Here is a 13,963-nt window from a genome sequence, read left to right on the forward strand (position 1 = left end):
ATATAAGCCTCTTTCATAAAAGATAATTGTTTTACTGACAAATGAACAGGAGCAGCATGTCAGACAGGAGTTGGGCTTTTTTTAAAAGTTCAATTGGGTTTTAATGAAAAGAACCAGTTATGAAAAAGCAGAAAATATATGATTCTGTTTTTCTAACACTTTCCCAGCTTAGAGTGGATACCTGAAACTATCACATAGGATTCAGGTACACACAGGGTGACACAGACACACCAATTAAATTTAACATGCATGGAAGAAGCCGGAGCAAAACACATTTTGAACTAGGGCTCTTGTATGGGCAGAACTTTGTGCCATCCGAAACTGAATTTGAATAAGTTAAATTTGAATTTGAATTGCTCAGATTGAATCTGAATTGTAACTTGAATAAATGCTTTTTAAAACTGAATTTGAATTAGCCTAATTTGAAATTCAATGTATCGGTTTGTAAATGTTCGTCACTAAATTGAAATTGAATTTTATATTTTGAAAATGAATTCATTTGCTTTGAAACTGTATTTTATCCTTTAAAAATGTAGCTCTCAAATAATTTGTTTCACTTTTCACCATTCAGTTTCAGTCTACTCTGCGCGCCTTAGCATATGCTACCCCGGTGGAGTCAACCAAATGGATGAATCAAGCGGCGATTTACATTTCTCAAGATGTCTTAGGCATTTACCGAATATACAGTGGGATGCAAAAGTTTGGGCAACCTTGTTAATAGTCATAATTTTCCTGTATAAATCGTTGGTTGTGACAATAGAAAATGTCAGTTAAATATATCATGTAGGAGACACACAGTGATGTTTGAGGAGTGAAATGAAGTTTATTGGATTCACAGAAAGTGAAATAATTGTTTAAACAAAATCAGGCAGGTGCATAAATTTGGGCTCCACAAAAAAAGAAATGAAATCAATATTTAGCAGATCCAACTTTTGCAGAAATTCCAGCCTCTAAACGCTTCCAGTAGGTTCCAATGGGAACCTACTGGTTGAAGGTATTTTGGACCATTCCTCTTTACAAAACATCTCTAGGTCATTCAGGTTTGATGGCTTCCGAGCATGGACAGCTCTCTCACACCACAGATCTTCAGTAATATTCAGGTCTGGACTGAGATGAACGTTGCAGAACGTTGTACTTGTTCCTCTGCATGAAAGCCTTAGTGGATTTTGAGCAGTGTTTCGGGTTGTTGTCTTGTTGAAAGATCCAGCCCTGACGCAGCTTCCGCTTTGTCACTGATTCCTGGACATTGGTCTCCAGAATCTGCAGATACTGAGTGGAATCCATGTGTCCCTCAACTTTGATAAGATTCCCAGTCCCTGCACTGGCCACACAGCCCACAGCATGATGGAACCACCACCACATTTTACTGTAGGTAGCAGGTGTGTTTCTTGGAATGCTGTGTTCTTTTTCCTCCATGCACAGTAACACACGCCGTTCACACAAGCAGTATATTTCTTTGGTTTTGATGTTAGTGTACTCTCTCTGTCCTGCTGAGAATCTGTATTTCTCATGCAGACCAGGAAATCCCAATCGATCACGTCAGCCTCTGAATGTTCTCTCCATCCAATATTTCCAAAGAAACACTAGAAGCTTCCACAAGATTTTAAGCCAAAGCTCAGAACATAATCAGCTCATGACCAGTTATGTGTTCAGCAGACATTACCGTAGTAATTTAGCCAGTTTCAGCTCGGCGTAGCTCGCTAAACCACTAATCTCACTTCATAGGTCACCCCTCAGGTGTCACTTTACCTGTGATAGTAACTCCCAGCATGTGTAGGTTTGATCTCTGCTCCATGTATGAAACACACATAAAGAAATCCACAGCGTGAGTTCAAAGATGCTTTTATTTTGAAAGTAAAGAATTGAAAGAAATGAACCCGAGTAAGTTTACAGTCAGTTATCTGTCTGCATTTGGATTAACTAAATCAGCTGTTTACATTTTTATCATGATAGTCAGATTAGGTTTAACATCTGTTAAGAGTTTAAGAAAAACACCTGCATGATTATCAAAGAAGAGAAAAAGAGGAACTGTTGGATTTTGCTCAACTTAACAGGAAAGACTCCAGTTAAAAGCAAACATGTGGGCCAGCAGTCACCAAAATAACAGACTGACCAACACAGGACAGTGGAGCCAATAAAAAACGATGCCGTTTACCAACTTATAGAAAATAGTCAGGACCTAATGGAGGAGCAGCACTTTATGAAGAGCCGACTCAAAGAAAGGACAAAGAGAAGAGAATCACTGAACATTTAACTGGATGTATTTGAATCAAAGATAACAAGAAGAAGTAAATTATCTGAGTCAGTAGAAACAAATAAACACAAAACTAGAACCCAACCAGAAAGAGAGAGAGAGCAAGAAACTGATTCCAGCAGGTGATTTACTTCCTGTTTTACTTCTAAAAATGGCTAAGCTCCGCCCACACAGGACAGGCCAAACAGGAAGTGTTGGAGCTGTCACACCTCTCACATGGTGAAGATCAGATGACCACTGAACGTGTTATGATGACTTTGACTGTCAAATATCCTTGCACTAGCCAATAGACGTACAAACACCTGATCTCCAACCTCTAGAAGCAGTGAGACTCCATTAGAGGCGCTCACTGTACCAGATGTTGGATTTTCATATGTAATAGAAATTTGCTCCCCATTCCTCAACAAGAAAGCACCTGCAACAATGTTTCCATGACCAACTATGGTCAAGTCAAAGTGGTAGGCTCCTCTCACTGGTGCAGTGAAAATACCTGTGGGACATTTGTTTTTGTTAAATGGAAAATCAGCTGTTAGAACATCTGGAACATCAGCCTGACATCAACATAGCTGAGAAGTGACATTCAGTGTTATTACCTGTGTTTTTGTTGTAGGCATTTCCAATGTTCGTGATAACATGTTTGAAGATCAGAGTAGTGTGGCCATCAAAGGGTCCAGTATCTCCTTCACCTTGATCCAGCAGAGAGGCTGAGAAAGCCACCTGTTTGACTGAGAGAGAGAGAAAATTCATTTTACACTTCCTGTTTTAGAGTTAGACTCTTCCCATAAAAGTGACCATGACAAAAACTTTAATCTCCAATGAAAGAAATGTTTGACAGCTGAAAGCGTTTCACTGCCACAGAAGAAATCAAACTCTGGATAATCCACATACTGTGTCAGCAGGTGATTAGTTTGAAGCTTTGCCCTCAGATATCATGTGGAAGAAATAAAAAATATTGTTGGTACTAAAGATTTTCAAACACAGTAGCACCACCTTGTGAACAGATTTATAGCACTGATATATGTTGATCCTCCAGAGTTTGTTGGCTTCTGTCTGAAGGTGGCGCTACAGCACAAATACAGCTTCAGATGTTCACAGAAATTGATTTGAGCAGCAGAGATGGATTACATCCTGTAAGCACGCTGTGTTACTGCGTTACTAAAACCGTGACTTTTTGCGAGAATGTCTGATGGCAGTGACGTAAGCGAGTGCGACGTTCGTGACAACAGCTGTCTGCAGATCAACAATGGATCACATATCGAGTGCGGGAGAGAGTATGAGCGTGCAGCGTTTAAAGCGTGGAAGTACTGACCTTACTTTGAGTTTGATTCCATAAAAAGTGACAAAAACATTAGTGTCCGCTGTGCGTGGGAAGAAAACTTCTTTTTACAGCGAAAAAATCCCCTAAACTTCCGAGCAAGCACCTATTTGAAAGACTGAGTGTAAACACACAAAACATTTTATTTTATGTGCTGGAATGTGCAGAAAATATGTTTAAATGGTAAACAGATTTCTTCCAGTCAGAGAATGTTGCATATACTTTAATGTTTGCTTGATGCATAAAGTTAAAAGATTAAAACTAATAAAACAAGTTTTAAAAAGATCTATCGCTTTATCACCTATTCAGGTTGTAAATCGTGTTTTTAAAAAGTAACTAAGTAATTAATTACTCTTGAAAATAAGTAATCAGTAAAGTAACGGGATTACTTTTTGGGGAAGTAATCAGTAATTAGTTACTGATTACTTTTTTCAAGTAACTTGACCAACACTGTTGAGCAGCGTTGTGTCTTTAACTGTAACACATTCCAGTCACCTTGTGATGTTGAGCTGATCAGAGCAGGTTTTAGTTTCAGTGTCTAACATTACAACATTCAAACATAAATACTAATCTGGTCAATTTAATATCAGATTTAAGATATAACATTAATTCTAAAATGTAAGAATGTATCAATTATAGAAATCTTGCAACATTTCTCTTTCAGATTCCCACACAGTACCTTGTAACTGCTGCTTCAGCTGGTCGATCTCAGTCTTCTGACTCTCCACCTTTGTTGCTAGTTCTGATAAAATATAATAGAAATAAAAAGAAAAATCTTACTGACAGCACACAGTTATTCACAGGTTTTTATTTGTAAGTAAGAAAGTAACTAAGTAAGAAAGTTGTGGTGATCCTTGGGTGGAGAATGGTTGAAGAAGCAGACTTGTTTGACTGGATCTCTGAACAAACTGATTCTCAACTCTGTGCTGTTAAACTCTGTCATCTTTATCCACACTAGGGGAGATTCTAGGTTCTACCTTGCAAGGGATCAATAACAATTTAAAATTTATAATTTACAGTTTTTTTACACACAACCTGTCAAAAGGGGAGGGGCCGGCTGCTTCCATAGAGCACATTTCATTCATAACGTTGTAAATCCAAGACCATCATGTATTCATGATTTGTGCGAAATCCCAGAAATAAACCTTAGACAAAGCGAATCTGTGAACTAAGGTGTAGGTCTGTTAGGTTTTGTTGTGGTGATCCTCGGGTTGGGGGATGGGTGTTCATACTGGAGTGCAAAATGAAAACCAGTGGAAGATGGACAAGAAAAGTTCAAAGCCGTCAGGTGCTCAGTTTAGAAAAAAGAGAAAAGAGGAGGAGGAGAAACGAGCAAAAGACACAGTGAAGCAGATGTGTCATTGGATAATGGCAGGCAGTGATGGGAATAACGGCGTTACTTTTTTCAGTAACGAGTAATCTAATTACTATTCCTATTGTTACAACGCTGTTACCGTTACTAAGAAGAAAATGCTGTGTGTTACTATTTTTCAACAAACAGACGGTTGAAGCTGTGTTCAGCTTACAGCATCTTATATCAGTTGCACGGAAGTAGCTGTAAGTAATCTGGACGCTACGGCTTTCAGCAGCTGCGCTCCCGCGGTAATCATGATCACTGTCTGGCACAACACCTGGATCTCAGGGGGCAAAACAATCACATGAGTGCTGCTGTTTGACTGAGGAAGAATAAAGTAGTCGTGGTAAGACAATCACATGACCACTTAAAGACAAAGCAACAAGGTGACATATACCAGTTTATAAACTGTGTGGCCACGTAAAACCAGAGTCATGATAAACAAGATATACGCAGCATTTTTTCCTCAATAGTTTCATGTTTACTGTCTAAGGACAGCGCAGCGAGCACGCTCTGCTTATGAGCAAGAAATAAAAAAACAAAACATAAAACAGCCCGTTTGTGTTGGTGGAAAAATGCACCATGTCGACCAATCAAAAAATGATTTGGCAACATGACGTTTGGTTGTTTAGGAAGAGGCGAAAGATTTAGGAGTGACGGCGAGAGAGAGCGAGACAGCAGAAAAAGAGAGAGAGCGAGTTTTGAGATGTGAGAGATTTGTGACGTTTAGCGTGTTTGCAGTGTGTAGTTAATGTGTTGTGGATAGTTTTGTGTTGTGTGTCAGAACAATGATGCGACTGCTGTCTCCAGGTAGAAACAGCAGTGACACACCTGCTGCTGTCAGACCTGCAGGTATCAGGCTGTGATGTTTCCTTTATAGTGGACAGAAATGTTTGGAGTGGCACAAATAATTTGTGGCATCTTATTGAAGAACAGCTGATTGTTCTGTAAATGGTTATTTAAAAAATCAAGGTAAAAGATAAATGATACAAATAACTTTGCTGTTTGCAAAACTTGTGCATATGATTTTAAAATTGACAATTTATATTTGCATTTAAAGTTATGAAATATGATCATTAAACATGTTTGTGGTTGTTACAGTAAAACATAACTTTTTCTACTCGGATTTTGTGTTTTTTGTCTGATTTTAGATCAATTGTGTTTATACAGTAGTCAAAATGAAAACATAACTGTAAATTCAGACACGCGAGGTTGTGCTGAAAAGAATGAGACCAAACAAGGCAAATAAATCTTTTTAAAGGTGAAATGTGGAGGGAAAATCAAAAGTAGTTAAAAATGGCCAATTATACCCTGGACCCCAGAGGGTTAAACGTTTTTTTTAAACACAATTAATTACTTTTAGAATCTTGTAACTCAGTTACTAACTCAGTTACTTTTTTGAAGAAGTAACTTGTAACTATAATTTATTACTTTTTCAAAGTAACTTGCCCAACACTGATGGCAGGTCATGTATTATGAAACACTCAGAATCAGAATACTTTATTAATGCCTAAGGAAATGATTTGGGTTACATATTCTCCAAGAAGAAATTCTAAAATAGTAACAGTAACAGACTAAACTCCAGACAATACATAATGTTAGCATAAAAGTAGCACTAATATATACAGATCACTCAATTATAAATATCAAGGATTAACAGACGTGATTATAAATAAATACCAAGAAAACTGACAAGGATATCACAGCGTAGAAAGAAGCACGTGTAAAAAGGGAGTAACTATTGCAAAGACCCCACACACACCCGACATGTTCACTCTTCTGCCCTCGGAGGCTCAGAACTATGAAATCCAGAACATCCCGACTCAACAACTCCTCCTTCACTGCTATCCGACTCTTGAACAGCTGAAATATTTTGAACAGTAATAGTAATTTTTGCACATCAGGTCATCTCACATATCAAACCAGCATATTAAGCTCATAGCTCTTTTGCACATAAATCTATTTAACGCATCAATTTTTTTTGGTCTCCACTTATTTATTCCTGCTATTTGTATTTTATCTGTTTGTACATATTAACCGGCATCTGTGTGTGGACAGCAGAGAAAAAATTTCATTGCGCAAAGAAATGATTTGCTTTGTACACATGACAATAAACACTTTCAATCCTTAAATCTTTGAATCAGTTAGTGAGCTTCCACCTCCAGGGGGCGCTACATCACAAACACGGACTTTAAATGATGATTAGAAAGTTTGCATCAACACAGAAACTGGTGTTTAAGTAAATGTTGAAGTATTTGGTTTGAAGAGTTTGCCATGAAGAGGAGCCGTGAGCTGTTTCATTATAAACACATTCCAGTCAGTTCCTGATGCTGAGATGAAAAGAGATGTTTTTGGTTCTGCTATAAAATCTTAAGATGTTTTAAAGTTTTATACTTTTACAATCAAACATGTAAAAAAAACATTTTAATATCACACATCATTCAGAGGATATATTTACAGCTCCATGATGGTTTCACTACAATCTCTTTGGACTGCAGCTTCAGCTGATCAGTCTCAGTTTTCTGTCTCTTTAAGCTTCTTTACCGGCTCTTTAAAGCATTTTGTTTCATTGCATCATTAATCTCTGAAGACTGCTCCAATATTCCTGTGATAAAAATATTGAGTCTCATAAGAAAACACATAACCATGAATGTTGGTCATTCCTGTTTCTGACCTTCTGGATATTTCTGAAGTCACATTGATGTATGAAACTGTACCTTGATTCTCTCTCTGTAGGACAGTGATCCGCTCATTCTGCACAGCCAATGAGGCGGTCAGCTCTCTCAGCACAGCGTGGATGTCCTGTGGACAGGACTGTTGGACTGCAGTCTCAGTCTGATCTGCTGAAACAGAGCAGACCAGAAGCAAAAGTGGGAGAAACATGATGATCTTCATTCTGTCGACAGAAACCTGCTGTATAACTGTCATCTGTTAATCTGAGAGTTTTATAACGAGGGGAAAAGAGGCGTGAATGAGGAGGTTTCTGCCCCACATGTCCCCTCATCCTCCACCTCACACACTGCAGAGCCGCAGGACCAGAATCAGACTTTGACTGCAGGACTGAACATGTAAACAGAGCAGGGATGTAGAGATGTTCTCCTTTGAACTCTCTGCAGTTAACTGTGTACACAGAGTTCATGCATATATACATGCGGAGCTGGGACTTATCAGCTAACACCAGCGTTAGCGTCCATGACCCACTCTGATGTTTAACAGCATTCTGAGTTTCCTGGTGCAAAAACCAGGCTTAAAAATATTTACTGGAAGGCTGAAAGGTTGATGCCGTAGATCTTTTAGAAGAACTCACTGACTCAAGGCCTTTTCACACAGGAAGCAGATATTTATTTTAAAACAGTCATAAAAAGATGGAACTATTTTTGAATGCTGGTTTGATCGTGTCAGCTCCACAAACAGAGCAAACGTTTGTTTGTCGAGCTTGTTGAAAGAACCAAAGTACAATTCAACAATACGAAGAACTGCAACACACTGACCTCAGCACCTCTGTGGTTACAGGAAATCAGCTGCATGACTTTCTGACACACACACACACAGAGAGAGGGGTGGGGGGGGGGGGGGGGGGTTTGTGACTCGCAGCTTCACTGTTGCAGCTATTTAAGAATATCTGGAAAGCTCAGTTACTAATGACATCTCCTGATCCTTTGGCCTTCACTATGACTGAAATGTTATTCTCTGTCACAAACACAAATCACTCAATAAAAAAAATCAGAAAAACTGAAATCTTTTTTTTTATGTTGGCTTGAACATTTTAGCTGTGAATTCATAAAGAGAGCAAACATTTGTTTGTCAAGCTCATTAATGTGATAAAAGTCGAGTTTGAAAACACTTCAAGAATAAAAGCCAGAGTACGAGCTAACTTCCTCCCCTCACCCCCAACCAGTTAGAATCAGAAATCAGAAAGGGTTTTATTGCCAAATGTTGAGCAGGTTTACAACATTAGGAAATTGCTGCGGTGCTTCAGTGCAAACATACTGTCATAAATTACGTTTAAATAGACATGAAAATAAAAATAAGAATAAGAATTAAAAGTGCTAAGTAGATAGATATATACATGAGAATAAGAATTATGAGTGCTACGTAGAAAGATATATACATGAGTGCAGGTGGTGATCAGTGCAAACATGGAATGATGCAGTGACACAGCGTAGGGTCATGTGTTAGTGGCGGGGACAATCATGTGGTTATTATTCATGTGTTCAACAGCAGAGGGGAAGAAACTGTTCTTGTGGCGAGAGGTTCTGGTGCGAATGGACCGGAGCCTCCTGCCTGAGGGGAGCAGGTCAAACAGACTGTGTCCAGGGTGAGAAGGGTCAGCTGAGATCCGGGCTGCACGCCTCAGTGTCCTGGAGGTGTACAGGTCCTGCAAAGATGGGAGTCTGCAGCCAATCACCTTCTCAGCAGAGCACACAACACGCTGCAGTCTCTGTTTGTCCCTGATAGTGGCTCCAGCGTACCACACGGTGATGGAGGAGGTGAGGATGGACTCGATGATTGCAGTGTAGAACTGCATCATCGTCCGTGTTGGCAGGTTGAATTTCTTCAGCTGCCTCAGGAAGTACATCCTCTGCTGGGCTTTCTTGATGACGGAGGTGATGGTGGGCTCCCACTTCAGGTCCTGGGTGATGGTGGTACCCAGGAAGCGGAATGAGTCCACAGAGGTGATGGGGGTGTCAGTCAGGATGATGGAGGGGAGTGGGGCTGTGTGCTTCCTGAAGTCCACAATAATCTCCACTGTCTTCTGGGCATTCAGCACCAGGTTGTTGTGGCTGCACCAGGACACCAGACGTTCAACCTCCCTCCTGTAGGCAGACTCGTCCCCGTCCGAGATGAGCCCAATGACGGTGGTGTCATCTGCAAACTTGATTAGCTTGACAGACTGGTGGGTGGAGGTGCAGCAGTTGGTGTACAGGGAGAAGAGCAGAGGAGAAAGAACACAGCCCTGAGGGGAGCCGGTGCTGATGGTCCGGGAGTCCGAGACATTCAGATACTGCAGATAGATGCTCCTCACCAGTGTTGGGTAAGTTACTTTAAAAAAGTAATTAATTACTAATTACTTAATCAATATTGTATTTAAAATACTTATGTAATTACTGTGTCTGAAAAGTAACTTAATTACTAAATAAGTAATTTAACTAAATACTTAAAATCCCAATAAAACATTGAGTGGACAAACAATAGAAATTAAACTCTTTAAATAATAAATCTTTTTTTTTAAAGACAGGGACTCTACAGCAGCGGTAGCATCTCTTCCACAGTGTCGCCTGCAGTTATTTTTAAGCTCACCTTTTTAAGCACCTTCTGTGCTGCTGAAGTAAAATCAGGTTTTGCTGCTCAGCAGGAGTTGCCGCTGTGTTATCCATGGATGATGGACAAGGATCACTCAGAAGTGTTCGTCTGTGCTCTGTGTCAGGCGCTTCGGCAGATTACTCCTGCTATTAACAGCCGCCGATAGTTTTTACATATTACTGTAATGTTCTTGTCTGCTTGTTTCAGAAAAGTGAAGAGACGGGAATATGTCCATGTCATAAAACTCGCTTCAGCGAGTCCGGCAGCTTCTGCTTTAGAATACGACTGTGCAGCAAACTGACGCGAAATGACGAGCAGCTGCACTACAGCGATGTTAAAGCGGCAGAGTTTACCTCTACGTTTAGAAGACAAATGATTGAAATTTAATAATGATATGCACATTGTAAGTCACTGTAATTAAAATACCTAAAAATGAACAGTAATCAGTTACTTTACTTTTTCAGTGGAAAAGTAATTTAATTACAGTAACGCGTTACACCCAACACTGCTCCTCACAGAGGTCTCTTATTATTAGAAGGAGTTTTTCCTTTGTCATATGACCTGGGATAGAAAGAGATTAATGACATTATCTGTTACAATGAATGTTCATGTGAAAATGTGCAAAAACAAATCTAACTGAAGTAGAATTATATAAAACTGAATGAAACATGAAGTTAATTATTTCCATATGTGATGTGAAAGTGATTTTTTTATGTTAGAATAACAAAGATAACGTGATAAAGATTTTAAAGTTTAAACTTTGTATTAAATCGAGTAAAGCAGACAGAGAAAGATAAGCGTGGGTGGACATCAGATGATGTGATGTCCAGTAGGATGGGGGAGGAAAGGGTGAGCAGGTATAAAAGTGAGGTGAAGAGGAGATGGAAAGAGTCCAGCCTGTGAACTGGTTTTGTCATTTTGGCTTTTCGCCTGTTGCCGTGTTAGATGGTTCATTCAGAAGGATTTTGACTGACATCATACGTCCACTGGATGCTGCTGTCTTGTTGGGTGATGATCATCAACACAGGACTCGGGGATAACAGCATCTTTACACCTGGCTGTGCTCATCCTTCCTCCAACCTCTCCTCACCAAAGATAAGAGCAAACTCAGCTCTGCTAAATTGCTTTAAACAAATTTCCTGCAATTCCTGCAAAGTCTTTATTTATTCATCTTTATTAGTGCAAATAGCTCTCACAGCTTACCCTATCCGCAGTAATAAAATAATGTTTAATTGGAGCCTGCTGTCCAGGCTACTAAAACCATCCCAGAAATAACAAATGCCACAGTCAACAGGAAAGCTACTGTTAACATGTTGGACTGATAGGATTCGACCTGCAGGGTTACTCAGGTTTCTTCTTATCGGGGTTTGCAGGGAAGACACCTGGATGATTTCAAAGCATTGGACTGGGCGAGTCCAGAAATCTACATTATCTACTGCGTAAAACTCATAGAACAAAGTCAACTTCCTGTACAGGAGTTTCTGTCGCCCTTGATAGAGCTCAACGCCTTCCCACAGAGACCAAGTGTTTGCTTATTGGGTGGTTATATGTAGGACTGGGCGATATATCGAGTTTTTAAATATATCGATATATTTTTATATGAGATATGACAATATTGTTTATATCGATATAGTCTATGTTACATCATAATTTTACTTGTGGAGACGCTAGTTTGCCTCTCTCTTGTCCACTTTTGTCTTTTGTCAAAAAATGTTTTAGTACGACTTTGGTAAGCTACGGAGCTGCACCGCTTGATGGATTCTTGGAGCATTACGGCTACCGCAGTCTGGAGCCTCGTGGAGTGATACGTACTGTGCTTCAACATAATATTACCGTATTGTGTGTGTATAAGGACCATAAATGGCACCTGTAAGAGTCGTGGTTACGAAGAGGATTTCAAACTGCAGGCTGTCAGTCACACAGTAGAACCTGGGAACAGAGCAGCTGTGAAACCTTTGTTATTATGCTCAGCGTCTGTTAGCTTACAGTTTGACTGCACAGTTGTGAGCTCTTTGTTATGCACAAAAACAACATTGTTTTCTTTTATTTACGGATCATTATTATTTAATAAATGCTGATAATTTATTTTTGAGTAATTTTTCATGTGTATCTGCGCTGTATGTGAATAAAAGTGCCTGTGTGACATCTGGGACACCGCTGTGACTAAACTCTCTGTTTGTTCTTACTTTATGGCTTTAAAAAAATATCGAGATATATATCGTATATCGCCATCCAGCTAAAAAATATCGAGATATGAATTTTGGGTCATATCAACCAGTCCTAGTTATATGTTTGTTAAGGGTTTCTCTGTATTGTTGTAGGATCTTTACCTTACAGTATAAAGCACATTGAGACCCCTTAATTAAGCACAAGTTAGTTTGAAGTCTTGAACAAATGAAACAGGAATCCAGAAAATGTGACAGAAGGTGACACCGAGGAGGGCGGGACCGACAGGAAGTAAAGACAAGACTCATTAATAAACAAAGTAAAACAGGAAGTAACCAACAAACAACGAAGTAAAACCTGAGGAAATGAAAACATGTAACTAAGAAGATAATGAGGGAAGAGATAAGGGAGGGGAAATAAACTGAAAACATAATGTGGAGGAAATAAAACCAACAGAATGCCAAGACTATCATATTTCAGAGTTTATGAAACAACGTAATTCGCCATTAAAAGCGATTAATATCAATGAGTCATGATCTTTGTATTGCAGACATTCTGCTTTGTTGTGTTGAGAGTTGTGTCAGTCACAATTTTAAGTGAGTTTAAATGAAACCTGACAGATTAAATCTGGTGTCTTTCATAAACATGCACACAAACAATATCACAGACATTAATAACTATGTCAAAGAAACCAGCAAAGCTCTCCTCTGCAGCGCTCTGTGCTTCATACTCTATACTGTAGCATAGCAACTTTGCATTTAGGTCTTCTAACTAAAATAAGAAAATGGGAACATAAATAGTGCATCATTGCCAGACCTGCAGACACTCAGCCATGACACCAGTCAGTGAGAAGTGCCAGCTTGATGCCGGATTTCTATGAGCCTGGGCTACATAAACCAAACCATAATCGGGCATGTCATCACATAAACAGTGCCATCTACGCCAGGCCTGGCCCATATCTGGATGACATACCACCTACCATGGCAGAAGGCAGCCAGCAGTTCTGGCTTGACACCAGATCCAGGCCAGACCTTTCTTCTATGTGGGACAGGGATGGAAACTAACATCGCAGCAGAGGACTGGATACCAGCTTGTGCTGTACCTTAGATGGTGAATACAGATACTAATAACCCAGAATATTGACACAATTCTACATTCTTGCCAAGAGTGTTTACAAACAAACACAAGCATTTGAAATTCACCATCTCATCTACAGCAGTGATCTACTGTTTACTATGTGAGAGAGAAACAGTCCATTGCATCTTCAAATACATGATAACAAGCTTTTATTGTGTTGAACCATTTCTTAGATCTTAAAGTGAAGCTGATTACACTCAGACACTGAAGCAAACCTCTCACTGTATAAAAGCTGGATGACTGCAGAACAACAGTTTGTAACATGTAAAAAATGCTCTGACCGTTTTCATCTGTACCTCGACCCAGATTTTTTTAAACAGCACCCTAAGCTTGCAATGCTTCATATCAAAGTTTCATTAATATTTCATTTCCATTAAGATAAAACAAATCCAGTTTTTAGGGGAAAGTCCTTGTGACTGATCCTTCTTTAACA

At 39.4% G+C, this 13,963-nt stretch overlaps 1 protein-coding gene across 1 annotated transcript; it reads right to left on the reverse strand.

The window, feature by feature from the left end:
- Positions 1-856: 856 nt before the first annotated feature.
- LOC147320326 (complement C1q-like protein 4) lies at positions 857-7,946 on the reverse strand. Its single transcript, XM_086308202.1, has 4 exons — positions 7,641-7,946; positions 4,249-4,311; positions 2,848-2,979; positions 857-2,744 (listed from the first exon to the last, which is right to left on the reverse strand). Exons 1-4 carry the CDS (start codon positions 7,849-7,851, stop codon positions 2,467-2,469), a joined length of 684 nt encoding a protein of 227 aa, XP_086164328.1. The 5' UTR covers positions 7,852-7,946; the 3' UTR covers positions 857-2,466.
- Positions 7,947-13,963: the final 6,017 nt, after the last annotated feature.

The sequence above is a fragment of the Aulonocara sp. 'chitande type north' Nkhata Bay genome, linkage group LG10 (assembly GCF_057382095.1).
Source record: "Aulonocara sp. 'chitande type north' Nkhata Bay isolate Kocher_YH1m ecotype deep benthic linkage group LG10, A_spYH_male_GT1.1, whole genome shotgun sequence".
Taxonomy (NCBI): domain Eukaryota; kingdom Metazoa; phylum Chordata; class Actinopteri; order Cichliformes; family Cichlidae; genus Aulonocara; species Aulonocara sp. 'chitande type north' Nkhata Bay.